Source organism: Cydia splendana, chromosome 6, assembly GCF_910591565.1.
Source record: "Cydia splendana chromosome 6, ilCydSple1.2, whole genome shotgun sequence".
NCBI classification, from domain to species: domain Eukaryota; kingdom Metazoa; phylum Arthropoda; class Insecta; order Lepidoptera; family Tortricidae; genus Cydia; species Cydia splendana.
In genome coordinates, this window is record NC_085965.1 from 11,055,790 (window position 1) to 11,081,593 (window position 25,804).

Consider the following 25,804-nt stretch of genomic DNA (forward strand, 5'->3'; position numbering starts at 1 on the left):
GTTAAAATTATTCGGATTCCTCGTGTTACATTGTGTATAATAAATGAGTTTCGAATCCTAAGTAAAAACTATGTTATTTCGAATTTTTACAAGCTAATACATGAATATGGTGCATCATATAAAAAAATGAATACGACCTTTTTTATTAAGAATTTATTAAGGATTATTTCTTTCATTGACACTTTTTTCCTAAAATGTATACTTTCCTCAAAAAATGTAAAAAACTGTGAACCGGGACATATTTCATGCAAAAAGGGGGGGTTGCGTCAGGGGGAGGGGAAGGGACGCTAGTGTGCGTAAAGCACCATACCCTAAGGTATCATACTACATTCATAAAAGGCTGGCAATTTGACCGAATCACGATCACGGAGCAAAGCCTTGGACAGACAGGAGAGACAGACATGGCGAAACTATAAGGGTTTCTAGTTGACTACGGAACCCTAAAGATGTGTTTCCACCTTAAGGGTAACGTAATCAGATAAAATGCAATGATTATCAACTTGAATACATAATTTAAACAATTTCGTTATATTACTCGTTGTATACATTTACCGATACTAGACTACAGGTCAATTCCAACTTACAATGTGACGTCAAAATGATATCTGAATGATGTCAGTCGCACGTCCGTTTCGCTCGCGCCAATATATGTACGGACTAGTACAAACAGCAAGACTACTGTACATCGGTGGACCTTATTACAAAAGGCATAAGGTCCATCGATGTACAGTTAGGAGTCAGTTTTGAACGCCACAGACGGCAATTGACGTCAACGCAAAATCGTGACAACGACGCCAAAGACGGCATTTGACGTCGTCCTTTTTTTGATGAAAATCTACTGAAAAACACCCCACTTTTAGGTTGGCATTATTTATTCACAAAACTAAATTTTACCCCCGTGGCGTCAGTGGCAAGGCAAATGGATGCGCTGTTTGGCGTTCAAAAGATTAACCTATACTAGAGAACAGACCATTTCCAACTTACAATGTGATGGCTCCTCTTCACGTTGGGCCAACGCCAACGCCAACGAGGGACGCATTTATGCGTTAGAGGGAGCAAGTGATATTGCTATCTCATTCTACCGCATGGCTGCGTCCCTCGTTGGCGTTGGCGTTGGCCCAACGTGAAGAGGAGGCATGACATCAAAGTTATAGGTATCTGAATTATTTCAAAAGGCATAAGGTCCACCGATAGTGTGGGCGATGATACGAGCGAAATGCACGCGCGACTGACATAATTCAGATATCGTTTTGATGTGACAATGTAAGGTTGAATTGGCCTTAAGTAATGGTTATACACAATTGCTCGTAAAGGTAAATAGTTCTGCTTGCTTTAGAATTTGCAATGGAGTTGTTAGGTTAGTATACCTACTCTATTAGTATTCAGTTCACTAAGGTGTCTTCTAGTATTTAGATATTTCAGTTTAATAATATTGAAGGGTATTTATTTGCGACGATGTTTAATCACAGGTACCTAAAGGTAGATAACGGGTGAATATTTGAAATAATCGTCATCGACACTAATCAGTGGCTTATCACTGCGGGTATTTATCAGCGAAGCTACGAATAGTCGTATCCTAGCCATTGTTCACTTCGCGTTTACTGGCGCACCATCATTAGTGTTATTTATTTATTTTAGGTACTAAAATTCCTGAAGACGAATCAACTTGTTTCAGTGTTCAATTTTATAGTGTAATCCAAAAGTGCAACCGAACAAAAATACTTAGTGATTTATTGTTAGTGTGTTCCCTTTACCAGGTAAAAGCCTTTTGTATACCTTTATGATCTACGAGGGCTGATCCGAAAGTTGTTAGCTGCTCCGGCTCTACTCATGCGATTGCAATATGATTTATACCATTGTGAGGGATATTTCAATGCTAATTATGGCTATTCTTTTTTTTTACTTATATGTTTATTTTTTTTATAATATATTTTTTACTGAAAGCTGTTTTGTATGGAGTTATAAATTACTAAGAAAAAAACGATATATTTTTCACAATTAGTTGAATTTCGTATTGAAATCTTTAAGAATCAACTTATATTACCCGGGTCTAATTATTCGGTTCCTTCTGCTATTTTCGATATATAATGGATAAATAATTTTATATGATAAAGCACATTTTTGAATAAGTATCTGAAATTACTACTTTTGATGAAATGACTCATTATTGACACCTATTAAATTAAGTCATACTTAGGTTTACTCAATCAAAATGATTCATACGTAAAAAGACGATCGAGATTCGCAATTAGCAGCACCTAAAAAAATTATATGTTTTATAACTCAAAATGTTTATACTATGATACCACATAATGGAGTCTCAATTTATTAATCATCCTGGCTGATGGTTAAGGCTTCGGCACGTCGCAGAAAAAAATATTGAAAACAAAACTATGCGTTTTCTAAAAACGAATTGACGTCACCTCTTTACATACTGAAATATCCCTCACAATGGTATAAATCATATTGCAATCGCATGAGTAGAGCCGGAGCAGCTAACAACTTTCGGATCAGCCCTCGTACAGGGACAATTTTTCGATTTGTTTACATACTTATATAAAAGTATATAATGCTATATTAGTATGTACTTAGTGATATTCTCTATTTACTACTATCTAGTATCTACTCTACTTAGATTGAGTACTTCGATAATGTCGTATCGTCACAATGTCGAATAGAGCCCCCAATAATACTTAAAACATACTAAATAATACTTTAATAGTTATTTCTATTACAAGGGGGCAAAGTTGTTGCTAACCCTTCGTGGTTAATTGATAGGTACCCGTGCAACCGAAAGATTCCCAATATGGACCACGAGACTAGCGAGTGGTTCGAAAAGTGGAATCTTGGGCATTGCGAGGACTTCATTTACTACAATCCGACCAGCGATTGACCCCCTAGTCTCATCTGAGGAAAATTGACAAGCTAAGATGAACCTTAAAGGTTCCGTCACACAGACGCGTTTTCCGGGCGGGGCGTGAGCGGGGCTTGAGCGTTTTATAGTAATAAGTAAAAGCGGCGCGCCCCGCTCACGCGCCGCCTGCAAAAACCGCCTGTGTGACGGAGCCTTAATGGTTTATTGAAGCATAGGTATTAATGCATCGCAGCTGATCGTAGGTATTTTTGAAGAAATACCTACGAACATCGGGAGTGAATTTTACTCCTTAGCAGTTGAACTGTCATATTTTTAGATACAGTTGCCATCAGAATCAGATATAGCGGAGCGAGCTGTTAAATACAGTCGACCTCAAAGACATGTTAAGGTACACTTTTCGCCTTAGTTATTACATAGGAGTAAGTTGCATAAGTGTAAACATATCTTTGACGTCGTCGACGCGTCGACTACTAACATCAAACGCATAAGATAAAAGAGATAAGAGTGTATTGATTTTTGATAATAAAACAATAGTTATAGTAGCGGACAAAATCTAACACTCGTAATGCTAATTATTACTGCAGGTAATTATTAGAAGATTCGTAAAGTTAGACATTGCATCATGCAAACAAATATTCTATCATCATGACCACCATACGCCTTATAGCAGTCTAGTCCAGTCTCAAACCGGGTTGGGGACTTAAAATATGCGTGCATACAATGCATGCATATTATAATAAGTCGCAATTGAATATCTTTCCTTTTTTCGTAAAAAACTCGAAGTCGGGTCAAAGCTTTTCGAACCGTTGAAGAGCTGCCAGATACCTGGATTCAGTTATAAGAATAATGTAGCAAACTAGTTGTCTAGTTCGTTGCTCTAATTTTTTATATAATATACCATTTTCCGGGGCTAGCTCTCCTATGCCTCTATATATACTATATATACTCTATATATACCTCTTATGCCTAAATTCACTTCGTGGTTCGTGAGTGAGTGACTATGTGTTTAGCTCAATTTAGCTGTGTGGTGATGGCATTAAACGTTAAAAACCTATTTGCCACCTCAAACTGTGACAGTTAATTTTGAAATTTATCAAGTGTCTAAATTACCTAGTAGTAGTCAAAGAGCATAATTATAATGTAAATGTAGTCGTCGGTGCCTATAATAAGTATTAGCTATAAAAAAAACCGAATAATAACAAATGGGGAGAAAAAATTACCTCATCTCTTTATTTGGGCGAAATCACTTCACATAAAGAGGGCTCCTGAAGCGGCGCGGCTGCGCCTTGATTCATTCATAATCCGCCTGTTACCATTTGCTGATGTTACCTGTTCAGTGAGCAATGAAGGGACGGGACAAACCGCGCGTCACCGGCGCCGGTACAAAGTTCCGCCTGCTGATGTGGAAGAACTTCCTGCAGCAGTGGCGGCACCGCGTCCAGACCTGCGTGGAGGTCCTACTGCCCGTGTTGACACTGGCGCTGGTACTCATCCTACGCGCGGAGATCGAACCCACGGTAGAAAACGTTATGACCTACCCGGCGTTACCTGCGCACACATTGAATTATTCGCTTAACGTTCTGTAAGTATTCGTTGAAATATTTAATTATACTTAGAGTAAAATCAATCCTAAAATAAACGCAATCTTTCTTGAAAGGAAGAAAAAAAAATTAGACCGGATTCTATACCTACTCGTTGGCTCTGGATTACAAATCCTACTTTTCACTGGTCAACACATATGTTATATATATACCTAAGCGTAACCGATTATCCGAGGGGCGTTCGTTTTAGAATTGATCGAAATTGTATATTGTTCATTTGCAATCTATGAATGCAATAATTTATAATTAGGTACGTATCGTATCAGATCGGATACTAACTTCTTTAAACAAACATCACAACTACAACTTTTGTTTTCAGCGCAGGCATGAATTTCAGTCAGTTGTCCATCGCATACTCGCCTGAGAGCCCCGTCCTCGAAAGAGTGATGAGAAGAGCGACTGCTAAATTAATAACTCGAAACCTACAAGGCCTGATACAGATGATACTAGATCAATATCCGGACTATGCTGACATGATACCTCCCGATCTAGAATTACCGGATTTATCAGAAATTCCTATAAATGGAACACTTATTACTGAGATTATTGATAGAATCGTTGGGTTAAGAGTGCATGCTTATAATAGCAGCGAGAGTTTGAGAAGTCTGTATTCGTCAGAAGAAGTAACAAGGCATGTTATAGCAGGGGTGGAGTTCGATGATGAGCTTACTGGTTCGTAAACTTTGTTCAAAAGATAGTTCTCATATTATATACATTACTTTTGATCAAATAATGAAACTAAACATCTCTACAAAATTATTATAAATAAATACTACTCATTCATCATCATTATAACCTACGTACTCGTAATACCTAACAATTTTCCGCAGGCGCCATCCAGCTCAGCAGTAACTTACGATATTCCCTGAGATTCCCGGAAAGACCGAGGCAGTTTGCATTTTACTCGCGAGGGTCACAGTCGTGGCAGACCGACTTGACGTTTCCGGCTTTTCAAATTCCCGGCCCGAGGAACCCGTATTCTTGGGAAGGTGGCAATGCTCCAGGTAATTAATATTGCATTAATAGGTAAACACTTAAATTAGGTGAGGCGAAGCCTATGCCCCACAGAGGCGGCTATTAAGTAGGTCTTTATACAGGGTGGAAAGGCACGACGATCCTTCCCGGAAGTATTAGGTCGTTTAAGTGATACAGAGACTATTGGTAATGGTAAGAATCGTTAAATGAGTAAAAAATAAAAATTGCAAAAATACTACTTTTTAACTGTGGTGATAACCCTATAGCATGTGCACATGACGGCTAGATTAAGGATCTCCGTCGGGAAAGCTCGGGACTTTACACTTTTTTCCGATCGTTGACAGTATCGCAATGATGTATGAATGACGCATAAATGTCAAATAAATCAAATGCATGCAAAAATATTACAAACAATTTTATTACTTTCTTAGATAATTACTTTTTTCCAATATTTAATACTATCTTCTTTTCACATACGGTGTTCAAATGTACCTCCGTGTATTACAACGCCGCCACAGCCCGTACCCGAGTATGTCGATGCACATGCGATATAGTGTATGCTCTTCGTCATTTATCCTCCGCAGAAAGCACCAATTAGCCTTTGTCTCATTTCGTCCGCAGTTTCACATTCCGTTTGGTTTGGTACACCATATCTTTTACACAGCCCCACAAATTTAAATAGCCACGAGCATCTAACATTTTTATTTGAAGAATATGACATTCAATAAGTATAGTTCAATGAAAATTTAATTTCAAACATCAGACGTCTTGTCTATTTCCTACCACGCAAGAAGGTTTGTTAGTTTGGTATTGAAGAAGTATTTATTCTTGATTTATTCTTAGTATTTCATTTTTGCAAGTTCATTTGGTGCAACTTACACAACCTACTTGTTATTTTTAATTATTTTAGATAGTTTCCAATTATTCGAAAATAATTTTGTGAAACGTGTTAAGAAACTAAAACCTTTTTATCAGTCAAGGAAACCAGAGATATTTATAAGACGATTGCGTACTTTTGAGTGGTTGTCAATGTCACCATTTGAACTGTCGTTGTAAACAATGTTGTGGTTAGTATTATTAATATTAAGGAATAACATAACTATTTCATTCAAGTATTGAACAAGTGGAACCACTAAGAAAGCGAAAATCCTGCAATGATTCTTACCGTGCTGTAAGCAGACCTAAAAATGGTTAGATGGCAACAAATTAGCATAATTTCCTGTCGAATACTGATTGTTTACAAGTAAGTTCATTGACCCTGTCACCTGTTAGGGTTAGAACAAAGTAGTTTTTTGCGTGGATGTTTAAAAGGTCATAATTTAGAAACGGTTGCCCATATTAACATAGTTTCTATGGAGAAAATATAGAGCTTAGGCTAAACTATCTCCCATTTCCGGAAAGGATCGTCGTGCCTTTCCACCCTGTATAAATAACTATTTGACCGCAAATGGCTAATTCCCCGGCTTCGGCAGTGATTGTAATGTTACAGTTCTTAATAAAATTGGTAGGTAGGAAGACTAGGAAGTGAAGTTGATGCCATTGAACTATTTACTTATCTTATCAGATAAGTCTAACCATATTTTATTATCTTTTAGGATACGTAAACGAAATGTTCATAGCGATTCAGCATTTAATATCGATGGAGCTTGTAGCTGAAGTTACTGAACAAGACTTTTCCAACTTCAGCGTGGCTATACAGAGATATCCCCACCCTCCTTACGTGCTGGATTTGGCCGTGGAAGCCTTGCAGTTCCTGATGCCGATGTTCATAATGATCAGCTTTAGCTACACCGCTGTAAACATCGTTCGGGCCGTCACTGTTGAAAAAGAACTGCAACTTAAGGTAAAGCTTTAATTAAACCTTTAAACTGACTAAGTTCCGTAAGGCCGTGAAATGGTGTAAGTATGTAGGTAACTTACAACGTATCTACCCACATAAACGAAAAATCACCCCGTCTTGTTTTTTGTAGATTTGTAGATGTAAATCAATCCAATTATATTAATTATACATTTATATTAACCTTACAAAGATAAATTCGTTGTTTATCTATCAAAGATAAATTCGTTTTTAGGAAACCTAATTCATAGAATACTAATCTATTTACCTACTAACGAATACGATACCTATATAATTATACAATTAGGCCTACAAATTGGTAGTTTAATACTTTTATTTTTTATGTCGTAGCCAAATTGTAAAGTGGCTATCTCGATCTTGCTGGCCATAAATTCATGAGAAGCGATCTGTAGGTAGGTACGGTCGACGTAAAAGATGTGTTTACATTTTTCGCCTTATTACAAAGGAGTAAGGTGCAAAAGTGTAAACATATTTTTGACTTCGACTGTTTAAAAATATTTTTCGAAAACGGCTCGGAGGATTTCATTACGACGTTTGTATAAAAAAAATCGTTAAATTAATAATTTTTGCGAATTTTTCAGTCACCGAGATACTTATGTAGGTATTCTTTAGTATATAAAGTTCAATTTCGGCATTTTTGTATTTTAGGAAACGATGAAGATCATGGGGCTTCCCACTTGGTTACACTGGACAGCGTGGTTCTTTAAACAATTTATTTTTCTCCTGATCATAGCGATTCTAGTTGTGATTCTAGTTAAGGTGAGAAAATAATAAATTTGTAAGATGTGCCATAAAAAGAAATATACTTAATATATACAGGATGATTCATGAGACGTGAGCAGGACTAATCCTGCACACTCAGTAACTGATAATTGATCGATCACCGTCGTATTTAGGTGAAACAACCACACTTTTTCCTATTTTTTTAACTTTTCGGTGAGGGCAAATTTAATTCTCTACAATCATGGTCACCCTACAAGACCTAATTAATAAACATAAAACCTCTAATGTAATGACAGCATTTAGATTACGAAGAAAATAAACTGTCAAACTTGAGTGAGATACGAGTTTTCAAAAGTAATCAGACCGTGATGACAGTGATGACATTCAATTTGACACAGAATATCGGTAGTTTAGTATTCTAATTTTAGGGTGACCATGAATGTCGTAAATAAATTAACAACTTTTTTTTTTCAACACGACTAGAAAATTAACGTTAACCTCACTAATACTGATACGAAACAGTTGCTTATATTTTACGAAATGCGCAGTGTTAGTCCTGCTCACGTCTCCTGAATCACCCTGTATAGTGTAGCTTAATAGGAGGAAAATTCTAATTCTAATAACAGGTTATGTATTTGATCTGGATAAATATGATTATATTATATGGCTACAAATATAATGACCACCAAAAAATACTTTCGTACCCTAAATAAAAAAATCATCTTCGCCAAAAAAATTACTGAATACCAAAAAAATAAGGCCTAAAAATACAAAAGTACCACCGTTTTAATTACGACTGCACTTCAAATTGTATTCAAATACCAAATATATTGAATGATCAACAAAAATCATTAATGATCACCAAATCTTGAAGACCAAATTAATGCGATATGTTCACCTAAATAAACCACTATGATTATCAAAAAATGTATACATATTACCAAATAAAGTAAACTGATGCCAAAATTACTAGCCCCTCCCGCTCAACCCCCCCGTACCCCGCACCGCATACCTACCTAACCGAACCTACTTTTCTAGTAGCATTTCGTTATGCTACTAGAAAAGTAGGTTAAACTGCTATCGGTTTGAACTGCTATCAGTTAAGTGGGTTAGGTTAGGTTAGCACTGCGACCCTTACAGAAACGAAATGGTACTAGAAAAGTAGGTTACGTTAGGTTTGAACTGCGACCTTTACAGAAACGAAATGCTACTATAAAAGTGGGTTAGGTTAGGTTAGACCTGCGATCCTCACAGAACCGAAATGCTACTAGAAAAGTGGGTTAGGTTAGGTTTCAACTGCGACCCATACAGAAACGAAATGCTACTAGAAAAGTGGGTTAGGTTAGGTTTGAACTGCGACCCTTACAGAAAAGAAATGCTACTAGAAAAGTGGGTTAGGTTAGGTTTGAACTGCGACCCTTACAGAAAAGAAATGCTACTAGAAAAGTGGGTTAGGTTAGGTTTGAACTGCGACCCTTACAGAAAAGAAATGCTACTAGAAAAGAGGGTTAGGTTAGGTTTGAACTGCGACCCTTACAGAAAAGAAATGCTACTAGAAAAGTGGGTTAGGTTAGGTTTCAACTGCGACCCATACAGAAACGAAATGCTACTAGAAAAGTGGGTTATGTTAGATTTGAACTGCGGCCCATACAGAAACGAAATGCTACTAGAAAAGTGGGTTAGGTTTAAACTGCGACCCTTACAGAAACGAAATGCTACTAGAAAAGTGGGTTAGGTTAGGTTTGAACTGCGACCCATACAGAAAAGAAATGCTACTAGAAAAGTGGGTTATGTTAGATTTGAACTGCGGCCCATACAGAAACGAAATGCTACTAGAAAAGTGGGTTAGGTTTAAACTGCGACCCTTACAGAAACGAAATGCTACTAGAAAAGTGGGTTAGGTTAGGTTTGAACTGCGACCCTTACAGAAAAGAAATGCTACTAGAAAAGTGGGTTAGGTTAGGTTTGAACTGCGACCCTTACAGAAAAGAAATGCTACTAGAAAAGTGGGTTAGGTTAGGTTTGAACTGCGACCCTTACAGAAAAGAAATGCTACTAGAAAAGTGGGTTAGGTTAGTTTTGAACTGCGACCCATACAGAAACGAAATGCTACTAGAAAAGTGGGTTAGGTTTAAACTGCGACCCTTACAGAAACGAAATGCTACTAGAAAAGTGGGTTAGGTTAGGTTTGAACTGCGACCCTTACAGAAAAGAAATGCTACTAGAAAAGTGGGTTAGGTTAGGTTTGAACTGCGACCCTTACAGAAAAGAAATGCTACTAGAAAAGTGGGTTAGGTTAGGTTTGAACTGCGACCCTTACAGAAAAGAAATGCTACTAGAAAAGTGGGTTAGGTTAGGTTTGAACTGCGACCCTTACAGAAAAGAAATGCTACTAGAAAAGTGGGTTAGCTTAGGTTTGAACTGCGACCCTTACAGAAAAGAAATGCTACTAGAAAATAGGGTTAGGTTAGGTTTGAACTGCGACCCTTACAGAAAAGAAATGCTACTAGAAAAGTGGGTTAGGTTAGGTTTGAACTGCGACCCTTAAAGAAAAGAAATGCTACTAGAAAAGTGGGTTAGGTTAGGTTTGAACTGCGACCCATACAGAAAAGAAATGCTACTAGAAAAGTGGGTTAGGTTAGGTTTGAACTGCGACCCTTACAGAAAAGAAATGCTACTAGAAAAGTGTGTTAGGTTAGGTTTGAACTGCGACCCTTACAGAAAAGAAATGCTACTATAAAAGTGGGTTAGGTTAGATTTGAACTGCGACCCATACAGAAACGAAATGCTACTAGAAAAGTGGGTTAGGTTAGGTTTGAACTGCGACCCTTGCAGAAAAGAAATGCTACTAGAAAAGTGGGTTAGGTTAGGTTAGAACTGCGACTGTTACAGAAATAAAATGCTACCTACTAGAAAAAGGTGACGAAGTGGATTAATTAATTTAATAGGATAACGATATATTAAATATTTGTACATTTTTAATTAAGATGTGGTTACAATTTTGGTGGTCATTTACTATTTTTGGGTTTACAATTATTATTTTGGAGTAATTTGCTTTAATAGGATAGCAAGATAAAAAAATCTGGTTATAATTTTACATTAAAATGGAGTTCTAATTTTGGTGGTCATTTACTATTTTTGGGTTTACAATGACTATTTTGGTGTCATTTTCTTTAATAGGACAGCAAGATGTAAAAATTTGGTTATCATTTCACATTAAAATGGGGTTTGAAATTTGGTAATCATTTACTATTTTTGGGTTAATAATGATTAGTTTGGTGTCATTTCCTTTAATAGGATAGTAAAATGTAATAAAATTGGTAATCATTTCACATTAAAATGGTGTTATAATTTTGGTGATCATTTATTATTTTAGGGTGGTAATAGTACATTACTACAGAGGCCGGGACAAAAGGGGTTGCCGGCCGAAGACATATAGACCGGATAGGTCTGAGGCGGGCAACCCCATATTCCCGCCGAGGTATGTATAGTGCTTTTCTCAAACATGCAATGAGATAATAATAAAAATGGATGATGATGATTGTTTCATGTCTTAATGTGATAGGTTGTTCAGTGCGTGGGATTCCTATGGGGAACGAAAATTTTATTATTTTTGCGCTACGACGCACGGTTTAGGAGATACAGCCCTATAAATATTTTTCTTTCTTTTTTTTTCTTTTTTTTTTCTTTTTTGTGTTTCTTAAATATGACTATGGGGTTTCATAAAGGGGAACGAAAATTTGATTATTTTTGCGCTACGACGTACGGTTTAGGAGATACAGCCTTATAAAGTTTTTTTTTGTTATTTTTTTTTCTTTTTTGTGTTTTTTTTTAAATATTAATTAGGGGTTTCTTACAGAGGAACGAACATTTTATTATTTTTGCGCTGCGACGCACGGTTTAGGAGATACAGCCTTAGTTTTTTTTTGTTATTTTTTTTTTCTTTTTTGTGTTTTTTTTTTAAATATTAATTAGGGGTTTCTTACAGAGGAACGAACATTTTATTATTTTTGCGCTGCGACGCACGGTTTAGAAAATACAGCCCTATAAATATGTTTCTTTCCCTTTTTTCTTTTTTTGTGTTTTTTAAATATGACTTAAGGGTTTTATAAAGGGGAACGAAAATTTGATTTTTTTTGCGCTAAGACGTACGGTTTAAGAGATACAGCCTTATAAAGTTTTTTTTGTTATTTTTTTTTCTCTTTTTTGTGTTTTTTTTTTAAATTAATTAGGGGTTTTTTACAGAGGAACGAACATTTTCTTATTTCTGCGCTACGACGTACGGTTTAGGAGAGACAGCCTTAGTTTTTTTTTGTTATTTTTTTTTCTTTTTTGTGTTTTTTTTTTAAATATTAATTAGGGGTTTCTTACAGAGGAACGAACATTTTATTATTTTTGCGCTGCGACGCACGGTTTAGAAAATACAGCCCTATAAATATGTTTCTTTCCCTTTTTTCTTTTTTTGTGTTTTTTAAATATGACTTAAGGGTTTTATAAAGGGGAACGAAAATTTGATTTATTTTGCGCTAAGACGTACGGTTTAAGAGATACAGCCTCATAAAGTTTTTTTTGTTTTTTTTTTCTCTTTTTTGTGTTTTTATTTAAATATTAATTAGGGGTTTCTTACAGAGGAACGAACATTTTATTATTTTTGCGCTACGACGTACGGTTTAGGAGATACAGCCCTATAAAGATATAAAAAAAAAAGAAATCGTACCATAAACCAAATACTGCCTATATTTTTTTTAAGTGGTAACACACCATCGCACCGCACCGCGACCCTGGAGCGTCGCACCCATAAGTGAGAGCGAGAAAGCGAAACAAATATCTCTTTCTCGCTTTCACCCATGGGTGCGACGCTCCGAGGCCGCGGCGCGGTGCGACAGTGTGTTACAACTTTAATGGCTGAATGCCACGATGGTGTGTCACAAATATCTGTGAAATGGAACTTAAAAAAGAGGACTTTGCCGGCCTAGGCCTGCAAGATTTGTATGACATTCCATTAACGACCTCTTGTCCTAGCCGCACCTGAAACGTCATACTTCGCAGCCTATTATAAGGAACATAACATCAATATTTCATTGCATGTTTGAGAAAAATATATGTTTTTGGTATTAAATTTTACTAAATCTGGTGATCAGTTAAATAACAGCCATATTATATCTGTAACACATCCAATAATTACAATCAGAATACGCCTCCTGTTCGGTACGTGCTTAAATGGCTTTTGAGATAATAATGAACCCTTTGAAGACGTAGCTATGCTACGAAGTGCTACGGCGTAGCCCGTAGCAGGTCAACCCGTATGAACCGGGAAATTGTGCTTTATGCTTGAGTACCTAATAGTACCTACACCATGCTTATGTGCCATACGTTTGAAGTATATCAAAGCGTAATTGTCATAATGATTTTCAATATTATGCTATGGGATAAGTCTGGCATTATGTAGGTACCTACTCTAATATTAATATCCTAAAATTTTTAGATAAACTGGTTTACGAACGAAGAGGGTTTTAGCGATTATGCTGTGTTTACCAACACGCCATGGTCTGTGCTTCTCTTCTTCTTACTAATGTACTTTGCCTGCACGATATTCTTTTGTTTTATGGTCAGCGGTTTCTTTTCTAAAGGTAAGTTTATTTGGATACTATTGCGAAAGTGTAAGTGAAGCTTTCTTGTATTGTTTCGGCACTAATATGTTATTTTTTTGGAAAAGACATCGAGTGTGTAAAGTTTAACTTACTTGTTTTATTTTATGAAAGGTAAAGAAAATTTTATTCATAAAATAAATAAATCATATAATATATGTTTTATTTTATCGTTATAATCGCATCTACCTACATATAATAATTATATTAAGGCGCAATTTCGCGTAATACCCGGATATAAAATTAGTTTAAACCCAATCATTATTTTAATCTTACTGCAATATAATACTAATTCAATTGATATTACTCTACTCACAATGTGTCACGAAATATTAGATACCTACTATTTTATTTATATGCTAACGGTTGTATCAGGTATTCGTTATTTACGATACAAGTGCGAATTACCTGTTAGCACGTGTATCGTACAACGTTTTACAGTACATAATTATGGCACTTTACATTTTCGATGTAGTTATATAATGTGCTTACTATAGCACAGGGTGTCGTAATGGAGCACTATAATATGTACTGTAAAATTTATTTACAGTACATATGGTGCTATTTTCCCGCACTAGTGCGTAAAATAGCACTTTTCGTGCATAGGTCAAAAGTTTAAAGGGCCATATGTACTGTAAAACTTTGTACGATACACATGCGAATAGGTAATTCGCGACTCGTGTCGATTTAAAACACTCCCTTCGGTCGTGTTTTAATTTATCGCCACTCGAATATTCGAATTTCCTGTTTTCCGCACTTGTATCGTAAATAACTATTACAGTAGGTAGATACATATGGTGCTAATTTACCGCCATAGTGCGATAATTGGCACAATACGTGCATACGTCGAAAATTTAAAGGCCATATGTACCAGGGATGTTGCGGATATTCGCATCCGCATCCGCGGAACATCCGCATTATTTTCAATATCCGCATTTGCATCCGCATCCGCATAAAATTGATGCGGAGCGTCCGCAAGATGCGGATGTCGACGAAGTCGGTACCTAACAGGAACGTATTAGCGGCGGCGCCGGCGGCGTAAGTGCTAGTAATTTCGGCATTATTAATAACGAAATCGCCTAGATCCCGAAAAGTCGGCCCAGTTACTGTTTATCAAATAAAACGCACCTATATTCTTGCTCAACTACTAAACGTTTCGTTTTTTAAATAAAAAATGCTAAAAATGTAATATTTGACGTTTTTTAAGTACCAAATCTTGACATCCGCATCCGCATCCGCGGATGTGAGGCTTTAAATATCCGCATCCGCATCCGCGGATGTAAAAAACTCTTCATCCGCAACATCCCTGATATGTACTGTAAAAAGTTGTACAATACACGTGCGAAAAGGTAATTCGCAACTCGTATCGATTAAAAACATCGGTCGTGTTTCAATTTATCGCCACTCGTTGCGAACTTCCTAACTTTTCGCACCTGTATCGTATTGTACTATTACGATACCTGATTGTAATTTTAGGTAGCACAGCAGCCTTATTCACTGGAGTGATCTGGTTCTTGACGTACATACCGGCTTTTGTGCTGCTGATGGACGTCCAGGTGTCGTCGGCTGTGCAAGCGCTCTTCTGCCTCAGCATCAACACCGCCATGGCGTTTGGATTCCAGCTTATACTTGCTAAAGAGAATGCTGGAGGTGCGTATTGATTCCTATAGAAAACGTTCGAAATATGTGGAAAAATGCTCTTGTTAAATTCAAGTTTCTGAGTTTGAATGCCCACCGGGTCATTGTCATATACTTAAAAAAACCGGGCAAGTGCGAGTCGGACTCGCGCACGAAGGGTTCCGTACCATAATGCAAAAAAAAAAACAAAAAAAGCAAAAAAAAAAACGGTCACCCATCCAAATACTGACCACTCCCGACGTTGCTTAACTTTGGTCAAAAATCACGTTTGTTGTATGGGAGCCATTTAAATCTTTATTTTATTCTGTTTTTAGTATTTGTTGTTATAGCGGCAACAGAAATACATCATCTGTGAAAATTTCAACTGTCTAGCTATCACGGTTCGTGAGATACAGCCTGGTGACAGACGGACGGACGGACGGACGGACGGACGGACAGCGAAGTCTTAGTAATAGGGTCCCGTTTTACCCTTTGGGTACGGAACCCTAAAAACCACGAAGTTTTCGGATATATTCCATAAGCGTCCATAGAAGAAACTGTGTATTATTGTCTAACAGCTTTTGAAGATTACTTTACAGATAAGTATTACACCATGAATCTAGTATAATACTGGATTGGGCATGAGTGGTGGGGAATACAGTAACTACATGGTATCGATACGATCTATTACAATATTAAATTATGAAACAAACGTATCTTTGGCGCTGTTTTTGTAATAGCGCCTTTAAGACCATTACCTATCATTCGACCGATAACCCAGAAAAAAATAATTTACTAATCAATAATTGCTAAAAATTAGTTATAACTATTAACTGACTACTATTTCAAATTTTCTGTTTCTCATAACAATTTAAAACATTACGGCCCTCCAAGTTTGTTTGACAATGTTTTCTAGGTATGCAATGGGGCCAATTCTGGGAAGTGACCGATCTGGATTCAAATCGTTTCATGTTCGGAACCGTGGTGGTCATGCTAGCCATCGATTGTGTCCTGTACATGCTGATTGCCCTCTACTTGGAGCAGGTGCTGCCCGGCCCACACTCAGCTCCAAAGCCCTGGTATTTTCTGTTCCAGAAAAACTTTTGGTTGCCAAATAGAAAAATTACGGCAGGTGAGTTTTAAAACCTGGACAATAGAGAGAGTTTCAGTACCTAGTTACTTCATTAATCTTACTTTGATACTCCATTTCAGTTGACGGTTCAATCGATTATAACGATAGTCCAAATATCATAATAGAAAAGGTTTGCGACGAGCACACCATCGGAGTTAAAATGACGGTAGGTAATATTTACGTATACATAATAATACATATATTTTTTGCTGTATACTTATACCTACAGATAATATTATTTGTTATTTTACAGAATTTAACGAAAGTTTACGCGAAGAACGTGGCTGTCAATAATTTGTGTCTAGACATATATGATGGTCAAATAACCGTTTTACTTGGACACAATGGCGCCGGAAAATCCACCACCATTTCTATGCTAACGGGTTTGTATACTATTTTGAATACCTTGCCATGACCTTGCCATTATTTTCAACCTAACAGATAGGTTAAGTACGAGTGAATCGCGACGGTATCATGCGCGCGAGATAGACTACCCATCTATATCAAACTTTTAATTAGAAAAGAACGGGTAATCCATGTCGCACTAGATACCTACTGTCGCGGTCGTGGCCCACTCGTGCTACACACAGGATTAGAATTTTAATCAGACGCTGTAATTACTCTTATCTATACTAATAAAATATTATTTCCTGAATATAAATAAGCTCGATGACTCATCGTTCCCATAATTGATAATGTTGATTAAACGCTAAAAAACCTACGTCAATTACGTCATATAGTTTGTGTCATTCACGATGACTCGCAGATTTGTCAAATATAACCTTTAATTACATGATAATAAGAGTCAAGACACGGATCTATACTCGTCTACGTCTAATTTCGGAAAGATATAAGTTTAATTATTAGTCGAGCAAGGTCACCGGATAAATAAATTAATAATGTACCTATTCACAATCGTAATAAAAATCTAAGATTCTTTTATTTAATTAATTTATTTGAAACCGTATTCTGACGACATTACCAATCTTCAGGCAACACAGAAGTAACAAGCGGATCAGTGTGGGTGGCGGGGTACGACATCTCCCAGCAAACAGCGGCAGCCCGTGCCAACCTCGGCTTCTGTCCCCAGCATAACGTACTGTTCAATGAACTGACGGTCAGGGAACACCTAGAATTCTTCGGCAGACTGAAGGGTTTCACGGGCCAAGACCTTCAGGAGGATATCGATACGTTGATTTCAAAGTTAGAGTTGGATGAGAAGGTTGGTAATCTGACCCCTAAATGCGATATTAAACTTTGGCCATCCTAAAAGTTTAGCAATGTAAAGTCAGCATCAATTGTAGCGGATAAAATAACGCGCCAAAAAAAGTATCTATCTGCCACCGTAGATAACTTATCCAAGTAGACCTAAATCTCTAACAGTTCGCGTTCCCAAGTACAGTGTAATTGTTCTACATGTAGAGACAATGTCTCTTTTTGACAAGCTGTAAGATGCTGTTTTTGACGCGTAGTGTGATCCGCTAATTTTGATGCTGACTGTACGCGACTGTGTCGTTTGTAAAAAGGTTACTCAAAAGATCAATCAATCAAATCAAGCTTCTCATCGATGTATTAATGTATCACCACAAAAGGCTTCCTTAGTCATCATTATCGTCGATTCGCAAATAGGTAATTGGTAACAGTGCGAGACGTACAATTTTAAATAGCTTTATCTCTTAAATCAGCTTAATAGCTTCCGTGTGATGCGTGTGTTGCTCGAAAACGACAGCAACACGTTCTTGGGCATTTCATATCACAAGTAGCTGGTAAAATCATATAATGCAGAGTGTTAGATTGAGATGCCCTGGGATGGGATTGAAAACGAATGCAATTTGAGAAATTCTGATAACAAAATTTTAAATACCTATATTAAGAACGGGTCACTCACGTATTTTAAGTCGAAAAACGTTCCTAATTGTCCTAATTTTACAATTACCGAAGATTTGTAATAACTGGCCATTAGTACCTTGTATGATTTTGTTACAGCGTGATTACCAGTCGGCCGGACTCTCCGGAGGACAGAAGCGGAGACTATCGGTTGGTATAGCCCTCAGTGGAGCCCCACGGGTGGTGCTGCTCGATGAGCCCACCTCCGGCATGGACCCAGCGTCTAGGCGTGCCCTCTGGGATCTACTACAAAAGGAGAAAATGGGTCAGTCGCTAAAGTTACTAACTATATGGGTAGTAGCCACGACAAATAGTAGTATCTTCTATTCTACATATTTAATCCTACTCTAAATGTATACAAAAAATCTATTATGAATATTAAATTAATTGAATGTTTCTTTCAAAAGGGCGGTCCATGATCCTCACAACTCATTTCATGGATGAGGCGGACATACTTGGAGATAGAGTCGCTATAATGTCGAGCGGGCGTCTACAATGCGTTGGCTCACCATACTTCCTCAAAAGTCACTATGGAGTGGGCTACACGCTGGTGGTTGTCAAAAGAGATGGCTTCCAACTTGAATCTTGTACGGAGATCATCGGGCGACATATACCAGGAATAACGATCAAGGAAGATAGAGGTAGATTTTCAACGTCAATGATCGCTCTTGTAGATAATCAAGTTTTGTTTGGGCGCGAAGGAGTCGCTGTAATATTTGAGTTCATTATTTTAGAGTTGCGGCCTTGTGGCTGATATATTCATTTGACAGCAGAATAGCTTCTGTTCACAACTTCGTCTGCGTAGAAAGACAATTTTTCGTGACATTGTTATAATTCTATGGGTTTTCCTGGGACTTAACTTGACGCTTAAATCAGTTCAGCGGCAATATATAACATACTTTCTGATAAAATTATCTATGTAAATGGCCCGAGCTCACTAACAACTGTTTGGTGCCATTGGACTTGTCTATATATGATTGTACTTTATATCAAAAGATAAATCTATTTTTATCTAATATACAACTAACATACTTATTGGGTACTTAGGCGTGATCGATAACAAGTTTGTAAATAGGCCTGCTGTATCAATCAAACAACAACGTAATCTCTTACACCTGTGGGTAAATCAATAAGTACTTAAAGTACTAGGTAAAGATGTTTATAACATGGTGAAAAAAAAAACAATAATAGGTACCTATATGGGGGCAAAACCAATTGATATGTATGCGCAAGTGAGTTAATTATTATTATATCCTATGATAATTATTAGGCAATATAATATACCTACCCAAATCCAAACTTTATGGATATCGAAGTCCCTAAAGTTGTTTATTCTTATTTCACATTATATTTTCGGCAGCAGTTCGTTTTTAACATGGGTAACAGTTCTAACCTATTAAGTACCTACTAAATACCTAAGTTTGGCAACTTTCGGGTAAATATATAGGTATACCTTATAAACCACTCTTGTTTCAGGGACCGAAGTGACATACGCTTTAACTAACGACCAGTCGCATTTCTTTGAAGCAATGCTCAACGATTTGGAAGCGAACGTCGATACCATTAAATTTAAAAACTATGGTCTTACAGCTACTACCCTCGAAGATGTTTTTATGTCGTAAGTATATTACGTACCTACTTGTACTTGGTAACTTACAATTAAGGATGTAAGGATGCATTACTTTACTTCATAATAATGACAACGACAGAATTTAGCACACAAAAACTTCCCTGGGTAAGTACCGACCTGCATAATTTATTGAATGTATGACTTAATTATCTGTATTTTTGTTTATTATTAGAAAAAACTTGAAAATAATCGTACGTATTACCTACATCTTGAAATAATATTTGCTTTACTTTACAGAGTCGGCTCGGATGTGGCTCCCACCGCTTTTGACGATGTGGAAACTAATACGTCTGGATTAACTGACGATCTAATAGCGGATATGGATATGTTATCAATGGATCAAAGTAAGAGACAGATCAATTATTCCTTAATAATTAATAGGCTCGTGAAATATATAAAAACCGGGCAAGTGCGAGTCGGACTCGCGCACGAAGGGTTCCGTACCATTATGCAAAAAAAAAACAAAAAAAAGCAAAAAAAAACGGTCACCCATCCAAATACTGACCACTCCCGACGTTGCTTAACTTTGGTCAAAAATCACGTTTGTTGTATGGGAGCCCCATTTAAATCTTTATTTTATTCTGTTTTTAGTATTTGTTGTTATAGCGGCAACAGAAATACATCATCTGTGAAAATTTCAACTGTCTAGCTATCACGGTTCGTGAGATACAGCCTGGTGACAGACGGACGGACGGACGGACGGACGGACGGACGGACGGACGGACGGACAGCGAAGTCTTAGTAATAGGGTCCCGTTTTACCCTTTGGGTACGGAACCCTAAAAAAGACTTAGCTTCTGGCACGATCGACTTAGTCTCCGTAGAATTAGTACTTCTAAATCCCACTTCCATACTACTTATTCCACCTACTTGTTTACCCCCATAGCCCCCTAAGACTGCGTACAATTTTTGTACATAATTCGCAATCTAATCCGCACTTTTGAATTGAGTAACTAAGGATTCTAAATGCAACACTGAAACAACTGATGCTGTGTAAAAACTATTTTTACTTATACTATGTAGCGGTGGTGGCCGAGTGGATATGACGCCCGACTTTCAATCCGGAGGTCGCGGGTTCAAGTCCTGGCTCGTACCAATGAGTTTTTCGGAACTTATGTACGAAATAGAATTTGATATTTACCACTAGCTTTTCGGTGAAGGAAAACATCGTGAGGAGACCTGCATACATCTGCGAAGAAATTCAAAGGTGTATGTGAAGTCCCCAATCCGCATTGGGCTAGCGTGGGGACTATAGCCCAAGCCCTCTCGTGCATGAGAGGAGGCCTGTGCCCAGCAGTGGGACGTATATAGGCTGAATTATTATTATAATTTGTATGTCTTTTCCACATCTCGGGACCATGGGGTCCCGGACCTTTGGGAGGCGTACGTGGGGCCGATGCCAACAGCGCAGAGGCTCTTTAAGACACTTTAATCTAAAAGCAAGGGATACACGTGGCGGATACCCCGAACGCACAATGTGATACATCCTGAGATGGTCCCCGCCAGGTGCAAAGACTATTTCAGTGCAGCACTTTTGTGCTGCGATGGGAACTAAGGTCATGGGCTATAGCTTTGAAAGTTGGATGGACTGGATAATGGGCTATGGGAGAGACTAGCGGACACCTACCGTGACAATCAGTCTCAAAATTGTAAATGACAGGTGGTGACTCGTCAACTCATTGAGTGGGCCCCGCAATGGCCGCACGCACAGTGCGACAACAGGGCAACACTTTGGAGTGTCTGTGAGGTTGTCGAGAGGTGAGTCTGCGGTAGCCAGATCCCGGTAATCCGTTCAGCGGGCCGCCGGCGTTATGACATTTTACACTTTCAACCTGGAGCATAGGTCCCGCTCTTGCGACTCCACTCTGGCCGGCCAATCAAGGCAAGCACAGAGGCGAGGGCCAGATGACAGGGCCCTCTGGAATAGGGGTCCGCGGTGACGCCACTCACCGTCAGCTCGCCACAAGCTGCCCCCGCGGGGTTATTATTATTATTATTATTTAGGTACTTTCCGGGGACTCAAACTATCTCCATATCAAAATTAATCTAAATCGGTAAGAAGACACACAGAGTTACAAGAACAGAGAGTTACTTTAACATTGTAATATGTAACTATTTTGTAAGGATGTATAATCAAATTAAACATGTTTTTCAGTGGACAAACAACAGGACATGCTAAGTGGGTGTCGGCTCTGGGTGCAACACGTCTGGGCCGTCTGGTTTAAGCTGTGGCTGGTGTGGTCGCGTTCGTGGATGCTGCTACTGATGCAGGTACGGAAACAACTAGATTTTGTTAACTTACACAACGAAAAGCAAATATACATATTCTCCAGGGTGCGTAAACAAGATGCCAATCGTTACCTCTCCGTAGCCAACGAAACGCAACTACCCTCTGTCACTGTAATATGGAAAGTCTTCCATAGAGATACCTAAGCACGCTACGGAGCCTGTAGTCCAGGCTTTCTTCATGTACGACAGGAATTTTATGTGCACTGTTGCTAGTGTTCGGTAATCTTTAGGGTTCCGTACTCAAAGGGTAAAAACGGGACCCTATTACTAAGACCCCGCTGTCCGTCTGTCTGTCACCAGGCTGTAACTCATGAACCGTGATAGCTAGACAGTTGAAATTTTCACAGATGATGTAATTCTGTTGCCGCTATAACAAATACTAAAAATAAAATAAAATAAATATTTAAGTGGCTCCCATACAACAAACGTGATTTTTTTGCCGTTTTTTGTGTATTGGTACGGAACCCTTCATGCGCGAGTCCGACTCGCACTTGTTATTTTACTGAATGTCCCGTGTTGTTCCCATTTGAGCCATTCATCTTAAAGTACGTTAACAAACGCATTACCTATCTTTCTGCAGGTGCTAGTGCCATTGCTTATGATCAACATGACGCTTGGGATTCTCCAGTGGGTCATGTCGGTGCAGTCAACGGCTATACAGAGGGCGCTGACGCTTGCACAAGGGTAAGTCACGATTATTAGAACCTTACTAGAACTGACTATGTGGTAATAGAATGTAATCAACACAAACCACATTAACAAAGTCGATGCTTAAGAAAAGTCGGTAAATCTTCTATTTTATAAGCAAATGGGCGCTTTTATGACAGCGTTTTACACAAAAATAAAACGCTAATTAAATAACTTACCATATTCGAAACCTAAGAATAATATTGAGAATGGCAACATTGTGTTGTCGGTCGTATTGTCCTTTTCTAGCATATACGTCCCTCTCTCTCTCTCACATTCCCACCACAGAGCAGTTGGTTTTGACAGGTGTTTGACAGTTACCGCCAAAACAAATTTCCAAGTCATTGTCTCAAAATTATACATATTTACACCAGGCAGGATTAAAACTTTAGGTTTCGAATATGGTAAGTTATATAGTTAATTTTGTGTAAAACGCTGTCATTAAACAACTGTACCGATATTCGAAACCTAAGAATAATATTGAGACGTGTTTGTTATCGCCTGGTGGTGGGAAGACGCCAAGCCAATGTGATTATACATGTACTTATTATGTATATGTAATATTATTATATTACGAGTGTTTAATTAATTAAGTACATCCTTTATTTTAACACCTGTGAGGAGAGAGGTATTATGTAAAGCATACAATTTGATATACCATTATATTATGATACTAACTTTACATTTCATATACGTACTTAATGTACTTATAAATGTTCAAAGAGAAAAAGTGAGTCACCACAATGGTGCTATACTTAATTATATGTATGTGAAAACTAGGTAAAAGAAGATGAGATAAGTCAGTCTACTCTTCAAGGAGCATACAACATCTGTGATAAGGAGTGATGTAATTCAAGTATGAAAAGAATAAAATCATAAAGTACTCGAGTAGTTTTTATTTATAACTCCCAATTATTAACAAATTTGATAATAATTATCTAGTAAAGTAAGCAGTTGCAGGAATATAACAAGGACAAGACCTTTCTTATTTCCAGAATCCCTCGGGATTAAGTAGACGAATATTATAAATATTCCTTATAATTCACTATCACTAACCACAAAGTTAATATTGGGTACCTACTTACTAAAATGTCATAGGGAATTACTGAATTCCTTTAATGACTGTGAGTCAGTGTGAGCTATATACTTGGTTATAGCTATAAAATGCATTTAATCCTTTGTACGCTTTACTAACGCGAACGCGAGCGAATGTACCTAAACAAACCTTACTTAAAATTGTGAAGGTTACTTTGAGAGCTTAAGCCATAACATAAACCTCATGTGGGCACGCCTAGTTATGACGCTTTTTGGTGCTCTGGCGTTCAAATGGTTAATATAGAAATGCCACAGAACCTTATCAATTATATTTGTAAAGGTGCAGGTTCATTCTGCTTATATTCGTGTTTAGCTATCATCAAGTGACCTTAATTGTACTCATTAATTTCTATATATGCAGTAAGAGTAGTTTACCTTATCTGGTGCCTACTAGTAGGCATAAGCTTGATTGGTTCTGAACGCTAAAGTGATTTAATTTATGTAAACCATTCATAGCATTGCTTAATTCTGAATATTCAGTTTCCTCTTTCCAGTGTGTAAATTATTAAGAATAACCCAAGTAACATTTTAGTCCTATAATTTTAGTTATTATCGCTAAAACCTTGTATAGACGTCGTATTAAGGTTTCAGAGGTGACCACCTGTCGTATAAAAGCGCTTGGCAACACCTTTTTGCTCTATAGGCTTATACAGCTAATATATTCTATAAGCAATTGATGTAAAGGTTTATTTCATCATTTTATAGAGCCGTTATGGGCGTGTACTATAACAGGTTCAAATATAACCACTATAGAGCAATATTACTGTATAATAGTATTTGGAATCACTTTTATGCAACTAATTTGCGCTATTAAGGTTCCCTGCCAAGCCGCTATAGTTTTGTATTTTAACGGTGACAAAAACCCAACTATACAACGATTTTAGGATATAGTGGCTTTAGAGATCACTGCTATAGTACATAATACTTTAGTAGTTTGCGCTATTAAGGTTCCCTGCTAGCCGCTATAGTTTTGTGTTCTAACAGTGACAAAAACCCAGCTATACAACGATTTCAGGATATAGTGGCTTTAGAGATCACTGCTATAGTACATAATACTTTAGTAGTCATATGAACACTATTATAGAACTGTTTTGCTCTATAGTAGCGTTTTTGGGACATATTAATAGCGTTCAAAAGCGCTTTAGTAGTTTTTAAATCCCTATTATATCTCATCGCTGTAAACGTCACAATGACTCTTTTATACCACAAAACTGTTGTATAGTGGTTTTGTTTTTTCTTTTAAAAGACAACAGCGTTATAGTTGAGTTTTTATGTCTTTTATAAACCGAGTTAGATACATAAAGGTAGAAAACGACTACTTGTAAATGATAAATTTGATCTGTAATGGCTACTTATATCTTGCTTATATAAGTTCAGGCCTAAGCCACATAATGTGGTTCCGTACAAAATATTTTTATATTTTAATGAATTGATAAAAAAGACCCCAGTGATATTAGTGACTGTAGGTGAGATTTATCATCAATGATTTAATACAAGCATAAAATTGTGACGGTTTAGATATTTATCGACATCCATTATTAGCACATTTTTTTTACCAATCACACTGAAAAAGGAAACAACAGTAATGACTACATCTAAATTAAAAAAACATCCTATATCTTTCTAAAGAGTTTGTAGGTGTAACTGGGTCACAGCAAAATTCTTTTGGAACCCTAATTTTAATCATGATGGCGGTGTATATTTCGTCGTAAGTTCTATAGTTAGCCTATAAAAGCGTCGGATTTACTTCTTGGCTGTATAGTAGTAACTATGGTGAATATCATAATA

The 25,804-nt window shown here is 37.3% G+C and overlaps 1 protein-coding gene across 1 annotated transcript in view; it reads left to right on the top strand.

The window, feature by feature from the left end:
• Positions 1–4,062: 4,062 nt before the first annotated feature.
• Positions 4,063–25,804, top strand: part of LOC134791395 (phospholipid-transporting ATPase ABCA3-like) — a 50,455-nt gene continuing 28,713 nt past the window's right edge. The window contains exons 1-17 of the mRNA XM_063762407.1: positions 4,063–4,457; positions 4,796–5,148; positions 5,307–5,480; positions 7,047–7,294; positions 7,958–8,068; positions 13,518–13,662; positions 15,157–15,330; positions 16,214–16,429; positions 16,510–16,595; positions 16,683–16,812; positions 17,422–17,651; positions 18,416–18,581; positions 18,724–18,957; positions 19,793–19,934; positions 20,184–20,290; positions 22,101–22,216; positions 22,815–22,918. Of these exons, the coding sequence (XP_063618477.1) occupies positions 4,219–4,457; positions 4,796–5,148; positions 5,307–5,480; positions 7,047–7,294; positions 7,958–8,068; positions 13,518–13,662; positions 15,157–15,330; positions 16,214–16,429; positions 16,510–16,595; positions 16,683–16,812; positions 17,422–17,651; positions 18,416–18,581; positions 18,724–18,957; positions 19,793–19,934; positions 20,184–20,290; positions 22,101–22,216; positions 22,815–22,918 (2,975 nt within the window). The 5' untranslated portion in view covers positions 4,063–4,218. The remainder of the gene's footprint in view (positions 4,458–4,795; positions 5,149–5,306; positions 5,481–7,046; positions 7,295–7,957; positions 8,069–13,517; positions 13,663–15,156; positions 15,331–16,213; positions 16,430–16,509; positions 16,596–16,682; positions 16,813–17,421; positions 17,652–18,415; positions 18,582–18,723; positions 18,958–19,792; positions 19,935–20,183; positions 20,291–22,100; positions 22,217–22,814; positions 22,919–25,804) is intronic.